At 40.1% G+C, this 12,876-nt stretch overlaps 1 protein-coding gene across 3 annotated transcripts in view; it reads right to left on the reverse strand.

The window, feature by feature from the left end:
- Positions 1–72: 72 nt before the first annotated feature.
- The window catches only part of LOC116334989 (glucocorticoid-induced transcript 1 protein), a 29,278-nt gene continuing 16,474 nt past the window's right edge, over positions 73–12,876 (reverse strand). The window contains exons 4-10 of one of the 3 annotated variants that reach the window (XM_039619541.1): positions 12,652–12,741; positions 9,713–9,838; positions 8,791–8,925; positions 4,717–4,906; positions 3,075–3,195; positions 2,725–2,776; positions 73–2,605 (exon numbers count right to left, since the gene is read on the reverse strand). In XM_039619541.1, the coding sequence (XP_039475475.1) occupies positions 2,408–2,605; positions 2,725–2,776; positions 3,075–3,195; positions 4,717–4,906; positions 8,791–8,925; positions 9,713–9,838; positions 12,652–12,741 (912 nt within the window). In that variant the 3' untranslated portion in view covers positions 73–2,407. Of the gene's footprint in view, positions 2,777–3,074; positions 3,196–4,716; positions 4,907–8,790; positions 8,926–9,712; positions 9,839–12,651; positions 12,742–12,876 lie in introns of all 3 variants that reach the window. The other 2 variants (XM_031758563.2, XM_031758560.2) reach the window with 2 other exon arrangements.

The raw sequence follows: 12,876 nt of genomic DNA on the forward strand, positions 1-12,876 counted from the left end.
CTTATGAATACTAATTATAAGTCTGTTTATCTATGACCTTGGGAAAAAAAATGTATATCAATCCAAAGAGACTTTTTGGGGCTTTTTTTTCCTTTATTGAAAAACACACAGGATCTACATAAAAACGTGTAATACACGGGAGAACTGAATCATCATTGCCTAACACGGCAATCATTTCTGAACGGCACAGTGTGCTTGTGAATATAATCAGAATTAGTATGATTAAAATTCTTGGAGCTGCAAGCAGAGCGAAGCACTTCAACTTCATTTGTTGCTGAACATGCTGCACATGTTCTTATTTGTGCTTCTGTGCGTGAGTGGCAAAACAGACCAAAGTCAAAGTCATGTTTTTTTGTTTTTTAAAATTATGTTCTGATAATACAAACTTTGCAAAGTAACATCAGGCCACATCTGGCTGCATCTGTATATTGAGACAAACTGTGTTACACATTTTTTTTTTTTCGTCCTTAGTGTAGCTTTACTTCAAGCAAAAATCGAAATTGCACTCTTTTCTGATTACTTTAACTTTACAAATTGATCTAAAATAAAAATAGTGATTATCATTTTGTTTCCAGCCAAGTCCTTCGACATGGTTTTAATGATTAGCGCTTATGTTTATGTAGTTGCTGAGCTCTTTATTAATACAAATGAAATGCAAATAAACATTCTGCTTCTTTGTGCTCCAGTAACACTGTATAATAGTAAATGTTAAGAACGGGTAAACTAACAGTTAACCTTCAGGCAACAGATATTTACTGTTAGCAAACAATGAAATGATACTTGATTTTGTAAGCCAGGTACAACTTTAGAGTACAGGTGATGTTCATAAATGTAAATTGTGCTTTACTTTAAAGCATGTATGGAGAGGCAGTGGACCCTTGGTGCTTCTTTTCTCACACTGATTTTTCTTTAATTTTGGGGGCAGCTTTAAGCACCAAAAAAACTACTTGTTTAGGTCCAAGAAAGAAAAAAATAAAATAAAATTGTGGATTGGTTGGAGATCTATCTCACCATCTTTGTCACAAATATGGCCAAACTAATGACAAACTGCTTTATTACTAATGACTGACAAACATTTGTTATCATGTCCTTGTTTGTTAACAGTAAACTACTTACTAAAGCTTAGTTAACCATCAGTTTACCATTTATCCCCGTTTGTTAAGTTATTACTTTGTGTCCCAAAACACATGAAAGGCCTCTCATCGTAATTTCCTTTGGTACATATTTATCAAAAGGGCTGAAACAAATGCCATAATTGTCAGCATCTTACTTTCGCAGGGTCTAGCTTATGTCACTCGTTCCTTTTGCATGAGTTCTCACAGTTGATCAATTCAACAGCGGTCTCTGGAATGTGTCATAGCACCTGAAGTTCTAACCTGAACAGGTTAACACGCAAAGCATCTGTCACAAGGTGTGACATCAATCAGTTGATTCAGTCTGTATTAGCCTCTCTCTCTCCAGAAACTAAAAAAAATAATAATGAAACATTTCTGCAAAAGACTGGAATGTCTTTCTGAAGAACAAAGTCAAACACTGGGCAAAGGCAACATAATCCGAGAGAGTACATTCCACATGACCTGAGTTATTGTTCTGGGTAGTGTGGGGCAATAAAACGAGGAAACGGAGGAGCCGTGTGCTTTTTGATTGGTCAGTTGATCGCTGATTAAACAGCTGATGTTTGCATTTTAGCTTACCAAGTTTTATTAGTGATCAAACTAGGAATGCAGGTCTCAGTCTCGTCTGGTGAGCCTCTCAGGTGAAGCCTGCACTTAAGTGACTGCTGGTTTCATTTAAGACCGTGTGCTACGAATACATTCAAATAAGTAACAGGAGGGAAAAGGGGCAAAGAATTCTGACATCCGAATATCTTAAAAATATGAAACATAAATGCACTTTGAAATGTTAGCTTGCTGAACACTGAACAGCTAATAAGCTCGTTAGATAATGTTAATACAATATGTTTTTGCTTGATATCGCTGTGTTTTGTGAGAGTTTTGGATTTTTTTTTCCTTTTTTTAAATTTTAAACTGCTGACACTAAGTAACACAGTCATTCCAGCAGTCGTTTCTACTATTGTAGAAAATAAAAAGCAACACTATTTCTGTTACAGGAAGTGTTATAGTACAGAGGAGGCTAGGCTAGGTTAGTGATGGGTGAAGAGAGGCTCTGCCCAAGGTCAGCAATAATGCCCGAACCATCAGACTTAACTGACAGTGGGACTAACACTAGGATCAAGTAGAGATTCTTGTACAGCAGGATGCTGGTACCATTATCCTCCTAAGTATTTCTAGACCTTGAGCACTCCCTGCTGGCTAACATTAGGATTATCGGAGTGCAATTTTTTTTTCCTTTTCTTCTTTTAAACCATACCTGACTAGTTGCAATATTTTAGCTGTAGTTGGTTTGGTCAAGGATACCTGAGGACTAGCTGGTAAGGAGTACTTGTGCTGAGCTGTCTTTCCCCACATCTGCGTCGGGGCTCTGACTGACTGTGCTGTTGTCTGAGTTTACACCGCCACTCGAGTCGGTGCTTCTGTCTGTGGAGGACGAAAAGGTAGCTAGTGGTACCGTGGACATACTCGGGGTGACCTGCGATCCAGAGCTGCTGTTGCCATGGAAACCAGAGTTGATGGACGTGCAAGAAGAAGGAGAGACGGGGGAGAAAAGTGAGGAGCAGAAAAGTTTAACTGGGCAGAAGGCCGAGCCCCTGGGAATGAAGTTCACCTTGTTTTTGTCAGGGCACGAGAACAGAGGGAAGCCCTTTGACTTGCCAGACCTGAGGAGAACATAAGTGGTACTCAGTTACTTGGCTTGATATGTTTTTATAAGACTGTATCTGATTAACTGCTAGTTACTGATCCTACACAGCCATGTTGCTCTCATCCCTACCACCCACAATGCAGACAGGCTTGTTGTCTTTCTTGTTTTAATTCAAGAAACCATGAAAAAGATCATGTAAAGTGTAACAGAATTTCAAACAAATACAGTTTAATTGTGTAGCAGTAACTGCCAAATATGAGGCTATGAGGGTATGTCTAAAAACAAAGCCAAGAGGAAGACAAATAAATACTCACACCAGCTCATCAAAGACTTTGACCTTCTCGCAGCCTTCTGGAGGTTCCCGTTTGAACATGTAGCTGTTGTTAGGTTTGGGCGACGTGGCAAACTTGGGGAGAGGAGAACTGCACAAATTGTCTGAAAATACAAGAAAAAATGAAACATGTTTTTTGCTTTTTCCTTTTTGGAAAATGATAATGAGACAAATGCATGAAATGTACATTATACATGTTGGCTGCAAATTTTGAGGAGCTGCCGGAAAAAGCGCAGTAGTGTGTCCTCAGCACAATGCTTGTGGAATCAGAGTGTTTCTTTATTTGTGCTTTTTGTGGACACCAAAAGAGGATGAACTTAGTAAGCTTATCATGGAATTCTTTGGAAACAGTCAGACTCTAGAGGGGAAGATTAGAAACAAACAAGACTCATAAAGCACATCTTTCTTTTTCCAATGTTGTTTTCCTGCCTATCCAATTTTTAAAAAACCCATAAAACAAAACTCTGATTTTTAAATTTTGTTGTCGTCATTAAAAAGTCATTTTAGAGGTGTGTAAATGCTTAGTAAGGCCTTCTCCTTAGCAGTATCAAGAAAACTTGAACCAGACTTCAGACCTGGCTAAGTAAACTGCGCCTGCTTCCCATCTCTGATTTAAAAAAGAAAAAAGAAAAACACTTTGCACCACATGCATGACAGTGACATCACTGGAGAGTTGTTTTGCTGACAGGCTGGTTCACCCACAGTCTCTAAAGGTGAGATACTACAGGTCCTTCCTACTAAACAATTAACTGTCTGCTCTCAGTCTCTCAGCAGATTAAACACCAACATTGCCATCGTCACTCTTGTGCAATATTATGTATGTGTGTATATCTATATATCGATAGATAGATCTCGATCTCTCTCGCGCTCTCTCTCTCTCTCTCGCGCGCTCTCTCTCGCGCTCTCTCTCGCGCTCTCTCTCTCTATAGATCGATCGATAGATAAGAGCCCTGACGGTGTCCACTGAAGTATATATATTATATATACTTCAGCTGTCTAGGCAAAAGGTGCCATAACATGGCCTTCAACCCAGCACTGCTCCTTTGTATAAACCCAGCAAAATGACCTTGATTAGGCTAGTCATGTGCATTAATTTGACCAAATTATCAGAAACAGACTCCATGAGGCTGGCATACAGTCTAGATATCTTTTACTGAGGCCTGTGCTTACAGCCACCACCTTGCAGCTCGACTGACATTCTCCACTGAACACCAGAACTTGCAGTTTTGCCACTGATGTCCCATTCTCTCCACAGATGAGAGCAGGTTTACCCTGGTTTACACCATGGCAAAGATTATGTTGCCTGTGATATCAAAAATGACATTTACAATCCACTCTGTCTACCTTTTTCCCCTTCCATCCTTCTCTCCCTCTCCACTTGTCTTTTTCCATCCTTTTCTTTTAATCACTTTTTCTTCTGTCTTCCCTCATCTACTACATCCACAGCCTATGAGACATTTCTTACTTCACATTGCTACTGTTTTTTTGTTTTTTTTTCACCCCAGGCAACTCCAAATCACAAGAGGATATTCATCAGATTTCACACATTTGCCTCAAACCACAAAGGTTTATATAACCTTTGAATATTGCACACACACTACATCTGTTCAGTAGTGAAGACACACCTTTGTCAATTTCCTCTGCAGAACAGGGGCTCCCATCAGGTGAGTGCAGGTGATCAGCGCTGCAGGGACGGGGCGATGGGCTGGATTCACCACTCGAAGGAGCCTGTGTGTCCGTGTCACGCGTGTCTCCGCTGCTGCTGTAACGATGTGGAGGGAAGGGGGCACGGCGGCCATCTACCACATCCATTGTCTGTGAGGTCAGTATACATAAGAGGTGGTGAGAAACCAAGCAGTTACACACATGAATCCTAATATGAAGACAAACTCATAACCTCAATCTTTTCCCCGACACCCTCAAAACCATATGGAAGCTGCTGAAGCCACCCATGCACCCACCTGCTAACTCCCTGAATGAAATAATTCAAGGTGAAAAGCACCAGCTAAAATGCCCTGAATCTAAAATTGGCTACAACTTAAAAAGGCCTCTGGTGTATTTGTCTGGGTGTTTAAAGGGCAATTGGAGAAGCAAACACCACGCCAGATGGTAGTGCTTGACAGCAGATGAACAGTGTGATGCGCAGAGCGTTCTGCTTTGGCACAGCTGATTCAAAAGGGAGACCAGGAAAAAAAAATGCTCTGTGCTCAGCAGGCTGTAAATCTGTAGTGTGTGTGTGTGTGTGTGTGTGTGTGTGTGTGTGTGTGTGTGTGTGTGTGTGTGTGTGTGTGTGTGTGTGTGTGAGACCTTCTAAGAGTAGAGCTTTACAGACCTGCCAAAGTTTACTAGCCTGCACCAGACGAGATTTAAGGCCTCCTTTCCTCTGAGTGATTTATTTCAGAGTGAGAATGTGTGTGTCTGGCTGTATGGTGCTGAAGTTACTTTACAAGCCTGTGCACGTGTAATGAATTTTAAACATAGCCTAAAAGTTGTTTAAATCACAGGTATACAATAGTCGTGCATACAAATGGTAAAGTCTGCCTTTGCATTTGGTGCATTCCTTACATGGTCAACGTTTAACATTAAATTCTAGAGCTCATCTTTGCAATTATGACTTTTAAAACATGTTCAAATCGTATCTAAATATTACATTTACACAGTGACTGCTTGTTATATGTAATCGAGCAGGGTTTGCATTATGCATAAAAAATGTACTCTATGTAAATTAATTTATTATAATGTAAACACAAAGGTTATTTTATGTTAAACAGTAACACTGAATATAAACTACACGAACAAGACTGACTCACAATGACCCTTGTAAAAGTGTGATGCAAGTGTATAGGAGTTGCAGTTTACAGGGCTGGTGTGACGCAGGAGTCTGAGCACAGCTTATGTTTGATCATGAGCTGTTAAAACATCTCATGATCAACAGCTCACAAGTATATGCTGGTAAAGTCACCTGCACTCACTGATGAAAAGACATCTTCATTACTGTAGGACAAACAAACAGGTTCCATTTGTAAGCCGTTTCTGTGATGATAAAGATAAGGTCTTCATACCACAACAGTATTTATTTGGCATGTTCATGGTGATTAATTTACTAGTCATTTAAACTGGAGAAAAACAAACAAACAAACAAACAAACAATCTAAGAACCCTCTAAAACATAAAAATGAGGTCAATTAAATGCTGTACATATAAATATTGCATGTATATTAAGAGCCATGTGAATCTGTTAATCACTTTTGTATCCATAATGTCTCTGAAATATAGGGCACTAGAGAACATACACACCTGCTGTCAGACTGAGTTATAGAGTCTGAATTTAATTTTTTAATAATTGAGCTGTTTTTAATAAAAACTATGCTGTGCTTTTTATTATTTTCATGTAAAATGACGCCTCAGAAGTGAAGTTCGAGGTGACAGCTGATGTCACATCTCTAATACAGTTTAGCTGACTTCTTTACACCAGCGGTCCCCAACCCCCGGGCCTCGGACCGGTCCATGAGTCGTTTGGTACCGGGCCGCGAGAGTTGAGGCTCAGGTGTGAAATGTATGGTTTTCAGGGTTTTTATCGGTTTTCAGCGTTATTTTGTTATCGTTTTTATCGTTAACTCGGTTTTCCTGGGTCTTTTCACGTGTGTTATGAATAAATCTTTTTTTCGGTAACGGCACTAGTTTTATTTTGTTGTATTTATCTGCGACACCTTATTTCCGGTCCGTGAAAATATTGTCGGGCATAAACCGGTCCGTGGCGCAAAAAAGGTTGGGGACCGCTGCTTTACACGACTAGATATCTCACCGAGTGTGTATCAGAAGCAGAGTAATTAGTTGGCATGTGGTCTTTTATTGTGAAAATTAACTAGATTCCTGTCCCCTCCAAATAGTCTGTGTGCAGCTTGATGCGGCTTCCATAAAAACTAAATCTAGCGCTATATTATCTCTGTGGAGCAAAGGGACACTTCTGGGACATTTCTAAAATACTATGGTGCATCTGATGAAACTGCAAGCATTGTCCTGTGAGGGTGCAATAAGTGCCAGCACCCACATCAGAGCTGGAACCCAAAGCAGCCACACCAATGTATTTCCAGGGTTACCCACACAGACTTAGCTTTAGGTATAATAAAGGTCACCGCAGTACATGAGTGCAATCGTCTCACTGGTAAACAATGCCTTTATTTTGAAAGTTCACTTGCTATTGAACCCCTAGACTCAACTCAACTTAAATCTGGGACTCTCGGCCATTTGACCTTAGAACTGAAGAAGCTTCTCGGATGAGAGGTGAAACGTCTTCAAGCAACTTAAAGAAGTCCAGACGCTTTTCTTCGCAAACTCCTTTGACTACGATGACCTGGATGACTGAGAACCTTCACAGACACACTAGACTCAACCCTTCCTGTCTTGTGTCTCCCCATCTGCAGGTAGACCAGGCCGCTATTGTGATGACCATCAATATCAATAAGCTGACTTTCTATAAAGGTTGGATGGACTCCAGCTTTACCTTCCTGGTCTGCAGCTGTAAGCAGTATTCCTTGTTCTGCTCTTTGGCTAATTCATGTGCCACTACGTGGAGGCTGTAGAGCAGCGGTCCCCAACCTTTTATGCGCCACGGACCGGTTTAATGTACGACAATATTTTCATGAACCAGCCATTAAGGTGTCGCAGATAAATACAACAAAATAAAATGATACGACCAAGACAAAACTGTGGTATTTTGTAAATATAATAAACACAAATTCACAGTGCAATTGTGTAACTTTATTAGCAGCGTCCTCCTGAAATGCACCAACAACATTGAGAGCAACATCCTCCTCTCTGCCCCTTAATACTCTCTGGTCGCTATGGTAACGTGTAAATATTTCTTTCAAAATAAGACCCACAACTACAACACGGGAAAAGACCCAGGGAAACCGAATTAAAGATAAAAACCCTGAAAACGCTTCATCTTTTACACCTGTTAACAATGCAGTAGTGCACACGAATATCAGTCGTTGACAGTAAATAACAGTAAAATTAGAAGTGTGAACAATCAGACTTCTTAAATAAACCAGTCTTGTTCCTGTCAGATCACATGCTATGAACAAAAAAGTAAAGCCTGTTATTTAATAGAACATCTCAATACTGACCAATGAACCACAGTAGTAGTGTGGTGTGGAATTACAAAACACATGTCTGAGCTTTATGAAAGTTGGAATGACACAAACCTTAACCTCTCAAACTGTGGATAACAGAGTTAACGATAAAAACCCTGAAAACCATACATTTCACACCCGAGCCTAAACTCTTGCAGCCTGGTACCAACGACTCACGGACCGGTTCTGGTCCGTGGCCAGGGGTTAGGGACCACTGCTGTAGAGCAAAACAAGGACTACAGTCAGCAGCCGCATTCCAGTATAGTTAGGTTGGAGTCTATGCGTGGGATGATGGAAAGGCAGGAGATTACATTGTGACTTATAAATGACTAAGCAAAGTTTACAATTTAAATATGTGCAGAGAAGCGCCTTATAAACAGCCCAGCCCACTTTTTAGCCCACTGGAATGCTTCATTTTAAAGTCTGTATGGCATTAATCTGACATTTTATCCAGCTGGTGAATGATAAGATTTCACAGCATCTGCAGGTATGCAGGTTGAACAAGCGGTCCAAGTCATGTTGAAACATAGCTTGACCCATCGCAGGTATGGGCACACTCCCTACCTGTATTCCCTGCTCCAAGTCCTCTCTGATAAACACATTTTCTAGCTCATGGTTGATGCCCTCCACACTGCTCGGCACTCTGCATATGAGGGATTTTATCACAGGCATCGTGGTCGAAGTTGAAGTTGCCTTATACTGGAATGAAAAAAAAAAAAAAAAGGACAAAAAAGGAGAAAACATGAAAATTATGTACATGTCAAAAAAAAGAAAAAAAAAAAAGCTTTGAATACTCAAACACTTCACTTGTCACATATCAAACTGAATTTGTCTTGGCCTTGTGGATGTAGGCATTCAGTTTGTAGTTTACATTTAAGCATATCATGGTTTATGGAAATGTTCCTACAGCAGTTGCAGTGCTGAGCATCTGTTAATGAATGAACTGCAGCCAGTGGAGAAAGGGACATGCCCAGACACATTTCTCCTCTGCAGTCTCCCTTTTACTTTTGATACAACTGGTCACAGAGGAGATTCATTAACTAGGCCTCCTCAGTAAGAGTCAGAGCAACATTCATCATAAATGTATCATTATGATGAAACATTGCCTTCACAAAGTCTAAATCTTTCTCAAATCATTTTAATCAATACCTACTCCCTAAAACAGTTTGCCTGGACCCAAAATTGTAACTTCATAATGGTCATTTTATACATTACTTTAAGTTGACATACAACTAAGTTAATCATTTAATCCTGTTAACTGACTAATGTAGAAAGCAACCTTGCTCTTTTTCCTATCTTTGACAGTTGAAATTCAGGTTGGTCTGCCTCATTTGTGTATTTTTTTTCCCTCAGCTGCTAAGCTGCCTTATCATATTGCTGCTGTCAGCCTAAAATCTTGCATCACATGTGTGGGGTTAGTTAATGTTTTCACCTGAAAACAACAACCCACATAGTCAAAGCATGAGTACTGACAAGCGTAGCTCACCTGTGGCTGGCATGCAGTGCCGTGCTGCGCCTGCTGTGGGAGCTGCAGCGAGCTCTGCTCCCTGTCTTTGCTCTGCCGGTTGACCTGTTTGCCACGCTGCAGCTGTAGCCTCAGTTTAGCAATCTGCTGGAAAGAAAGCACAAGCACTTCAGTGAACGATGGCTCACAATGGGAGCCGTGAAGGCATGCGAACATATGAGTTAACCATTCCCATGAGTGAACTGAATGAGGTCAGGAGGTGAAAAGCACATTTCCTCTGATGTACTTCACTGTCAGCAGAGAGATAATACTGTGATTAATTTAAGTTATTCCGCAACTGTGAGAACACACAATCTTTGCCAAATTACAGGAAAACCATCTTTGACTCCAACTGATTTCAAGATGCCTGGGAGGAGTTATATTCACTGAAATATGTACAGTCAACGGCCATAACAACTAGAGATGTCAAGGATTAGGTGACTACTCAAAGGTTTCTTCAAACACAGGCTTTAGACATTTATCAGTAAGACGAATTCAGAACAAAGTGGTGTAGACACTGAAGTCACAGGACTGTGGTGTAGTTCTTTCCTAATATTAGCGTTTTAATTCTGGTGTTTACACTTACACGATTGTGTTTACACTTCAAGATCATAAAAGTGGCATCAGTTTGTGAAGATTACCTTGCTTACTTTTGATTTTTCTTGATCTTCAATCCCAAAGGAAACCATTCATGGTCTTAACTTTTGGGCTGGGCTCCAAAAAACTCAGATGCTATACAGCCTGAACTGCTGATACTACCACTGCTAACATTAGCCACACTCAGCAAACTGATCTGGCATTGTGTGTGCAATGTTACACCACAACACTTTAACAATACCATTTAGTTGTCAAAGAATGTGATTAACAGTTTAAATGTCTCTTCAATATACAGAAAATATTTGAACTGTGGTTTTAAAACTGCTCTTTAACAGACAGACAATATTTGCACAAACATTGTTTACGCTTGTCCATTAAAGCGTGCTTAATTTTACTATTTTCTTACTTCAGTGGATTTAGTCTGATTTTTTTTCTCGTGTTTAGTCAACCATTAAATTAGTTGGGCATATTCCTGCCAGCCAAGTCAGTCTTCATGAGTTGTACTGCTGCAGATCAGTATACTGCATAACACCAAGCTTGCAAGTCTGATAATGAGACAAATTTAGTCAATGGGTGTTTCTACATCTGGTCCAGTATCAGCCTAAAAACAGGATATCCATTGTGAGATGCAGTTGTGCTATGCAGACAAAGGTGTGGTCTTCAGTGCTGATCTTGTAATCCTGGCAACACAGTCAACAAAGAGACTTGCTATTCTCATAGATGTCCTCCCACACATGTAATCGCAGAGGTTAGAGCACTGGAAAGCAGTTCACTACATTCACTTAGTGACTGTAGCACATGATAATGACAAGTCCAGACGATCCTGATGTAATCTCAGTGGATGTGAAAGAGGGTTTTCCTGGCTGTGCTATCCCATTGACTGTACAGGCCAAGGCAAAGGATTGTTTGTAGAAAGACGAGCACTAAACTTATCTTGGGGCTCTGGTTTTACTCTGAAGAAACAACAAAATCTGCAAAGTCAGAATCAGATTTCAGAATTTGCCATCAGATAGAAATGCTGTAAGCTCATAGCAGAGAGACAGGTTTTATGAAACTCTTGTGGCACTTATAAAAGTTTCTTTGTCCCTTTCCTTTTACACCTGTTAACAATGCAGTATCGCAACACGAATACCAGTCGTTGACAGTAAATAACAGTAAAATTAGAAGTGTGAACAATCAGACTTCTGAAATAAACCACAGTCTTGTTCTTGTCAGATCACATGCTATGAACAAAAAAGTAAAGCCTGTTATTTAATAGAACATCTCAGTACTGACCAGTGAACCACAGTAGTAGTGTGGTGTGGAATTACAAAACACATGTCTGAACTTTATGAAAGTTGGAATGACACCAACCTTAACCTCTCAAACTGTGGATAACTTCTTCGGTCAAGATTTTTTAAAAACCCAACACATCTGTGTGCCATTAATATTTTGGAACTACTTTTGGACTGGAAACAGAAACTATGAGTGTCTATTATGCTCATATTTTCTGTTATGCTCAACAGAAACTATGTTCTGCTCAATATAACATCTTCAGTGGATTTTAAGGAGCCTCAGTTACCCCGACTTAAGTTGTACATACCCAAAAAGAAACTATATGGGTGTTTCACCCTTGAGAGGAGCTCCTGCACCATCTCTCAAAAACAAGACGCCATAATGAGATGCAAAGGACACAGCTGACTGAGGAACAAGGGGAGAAGGAGGATAAATTTAGACTGTGGTCTGAAGAGCTGGAGACCTTATAATGCCGTGTGGTCGCTTGGTTGGCCACCATGCCTGGCAGACAGAAAGGAGTGGAAACCAACCTTAAGGAGGATAATATTTAGTCTGACCACAGACCCTGACAAATAAAACACACTTTAAGTAAATGATATGAACCTCAAAAATGACAAAAACATTCTTTCTTCTTGCTGAGTTAAGGTATTCAGCTAGCCTGGATGGATAGGACATTTTCTGTGGTATGAATTAAGGTTGAAATGGGCCCATTATGCTAATTTCCAGCTCCATATTCTTATTTTTGGACTCTAGAGTAGCTTTGCATGATTCACATTTCAAGCTCGTGGTCATTTATCTTATGCTAGTTCTTGGTGCAGCCCTTTGGATCATCCACTATCTGAAACAAACAATTTAAAGTTTCCTTCACCCTCCTTTTAAGAAAACTCTTCTGATTGGTTGTCCCTTGCAAACACAATCTGAACGATCTGAACAGATAAAATAGTGGATGCTCATAACAAACACTTGAGAACCTGACAGTAAGAAAAACAAAAAACAAACAAAACAAAACAAAACAAAACAAAACAAAAACACACGACAGGCAAAACTACCTCTTTGAGATGGTCTGCGCTGCCCCAGGAGGCTGACCGCTGGTGAGGACTTCCCTGTTCTGCTCCATCATCGATCCAGAGACCCGGAGTCTGAAACACAGATATATACATGCTGACACAAACCCAAACCTTATGTAACTCATTATCATTTCCTCAAAACATAAATACATATGCTAGCGATATGCATTTCAAATGTACCGTGACCTCCTCTACTGCAAAAGAGCA

The sequence above is a fragment of the Oreochromis aureus genome, linkage group 11 (genome assembly GCF_013358895.1).
Source record: "Oreochromis aureus strain Israel breed Guangdong linkage group 11, ZZ_aureus, whole genome shotgun sequence".
NCBI lineage: Eukaryota > Metazoa > Chordata > Actinopteri > Cichliformes > Cichlidae > Oreochromis > Oreochromis aureus.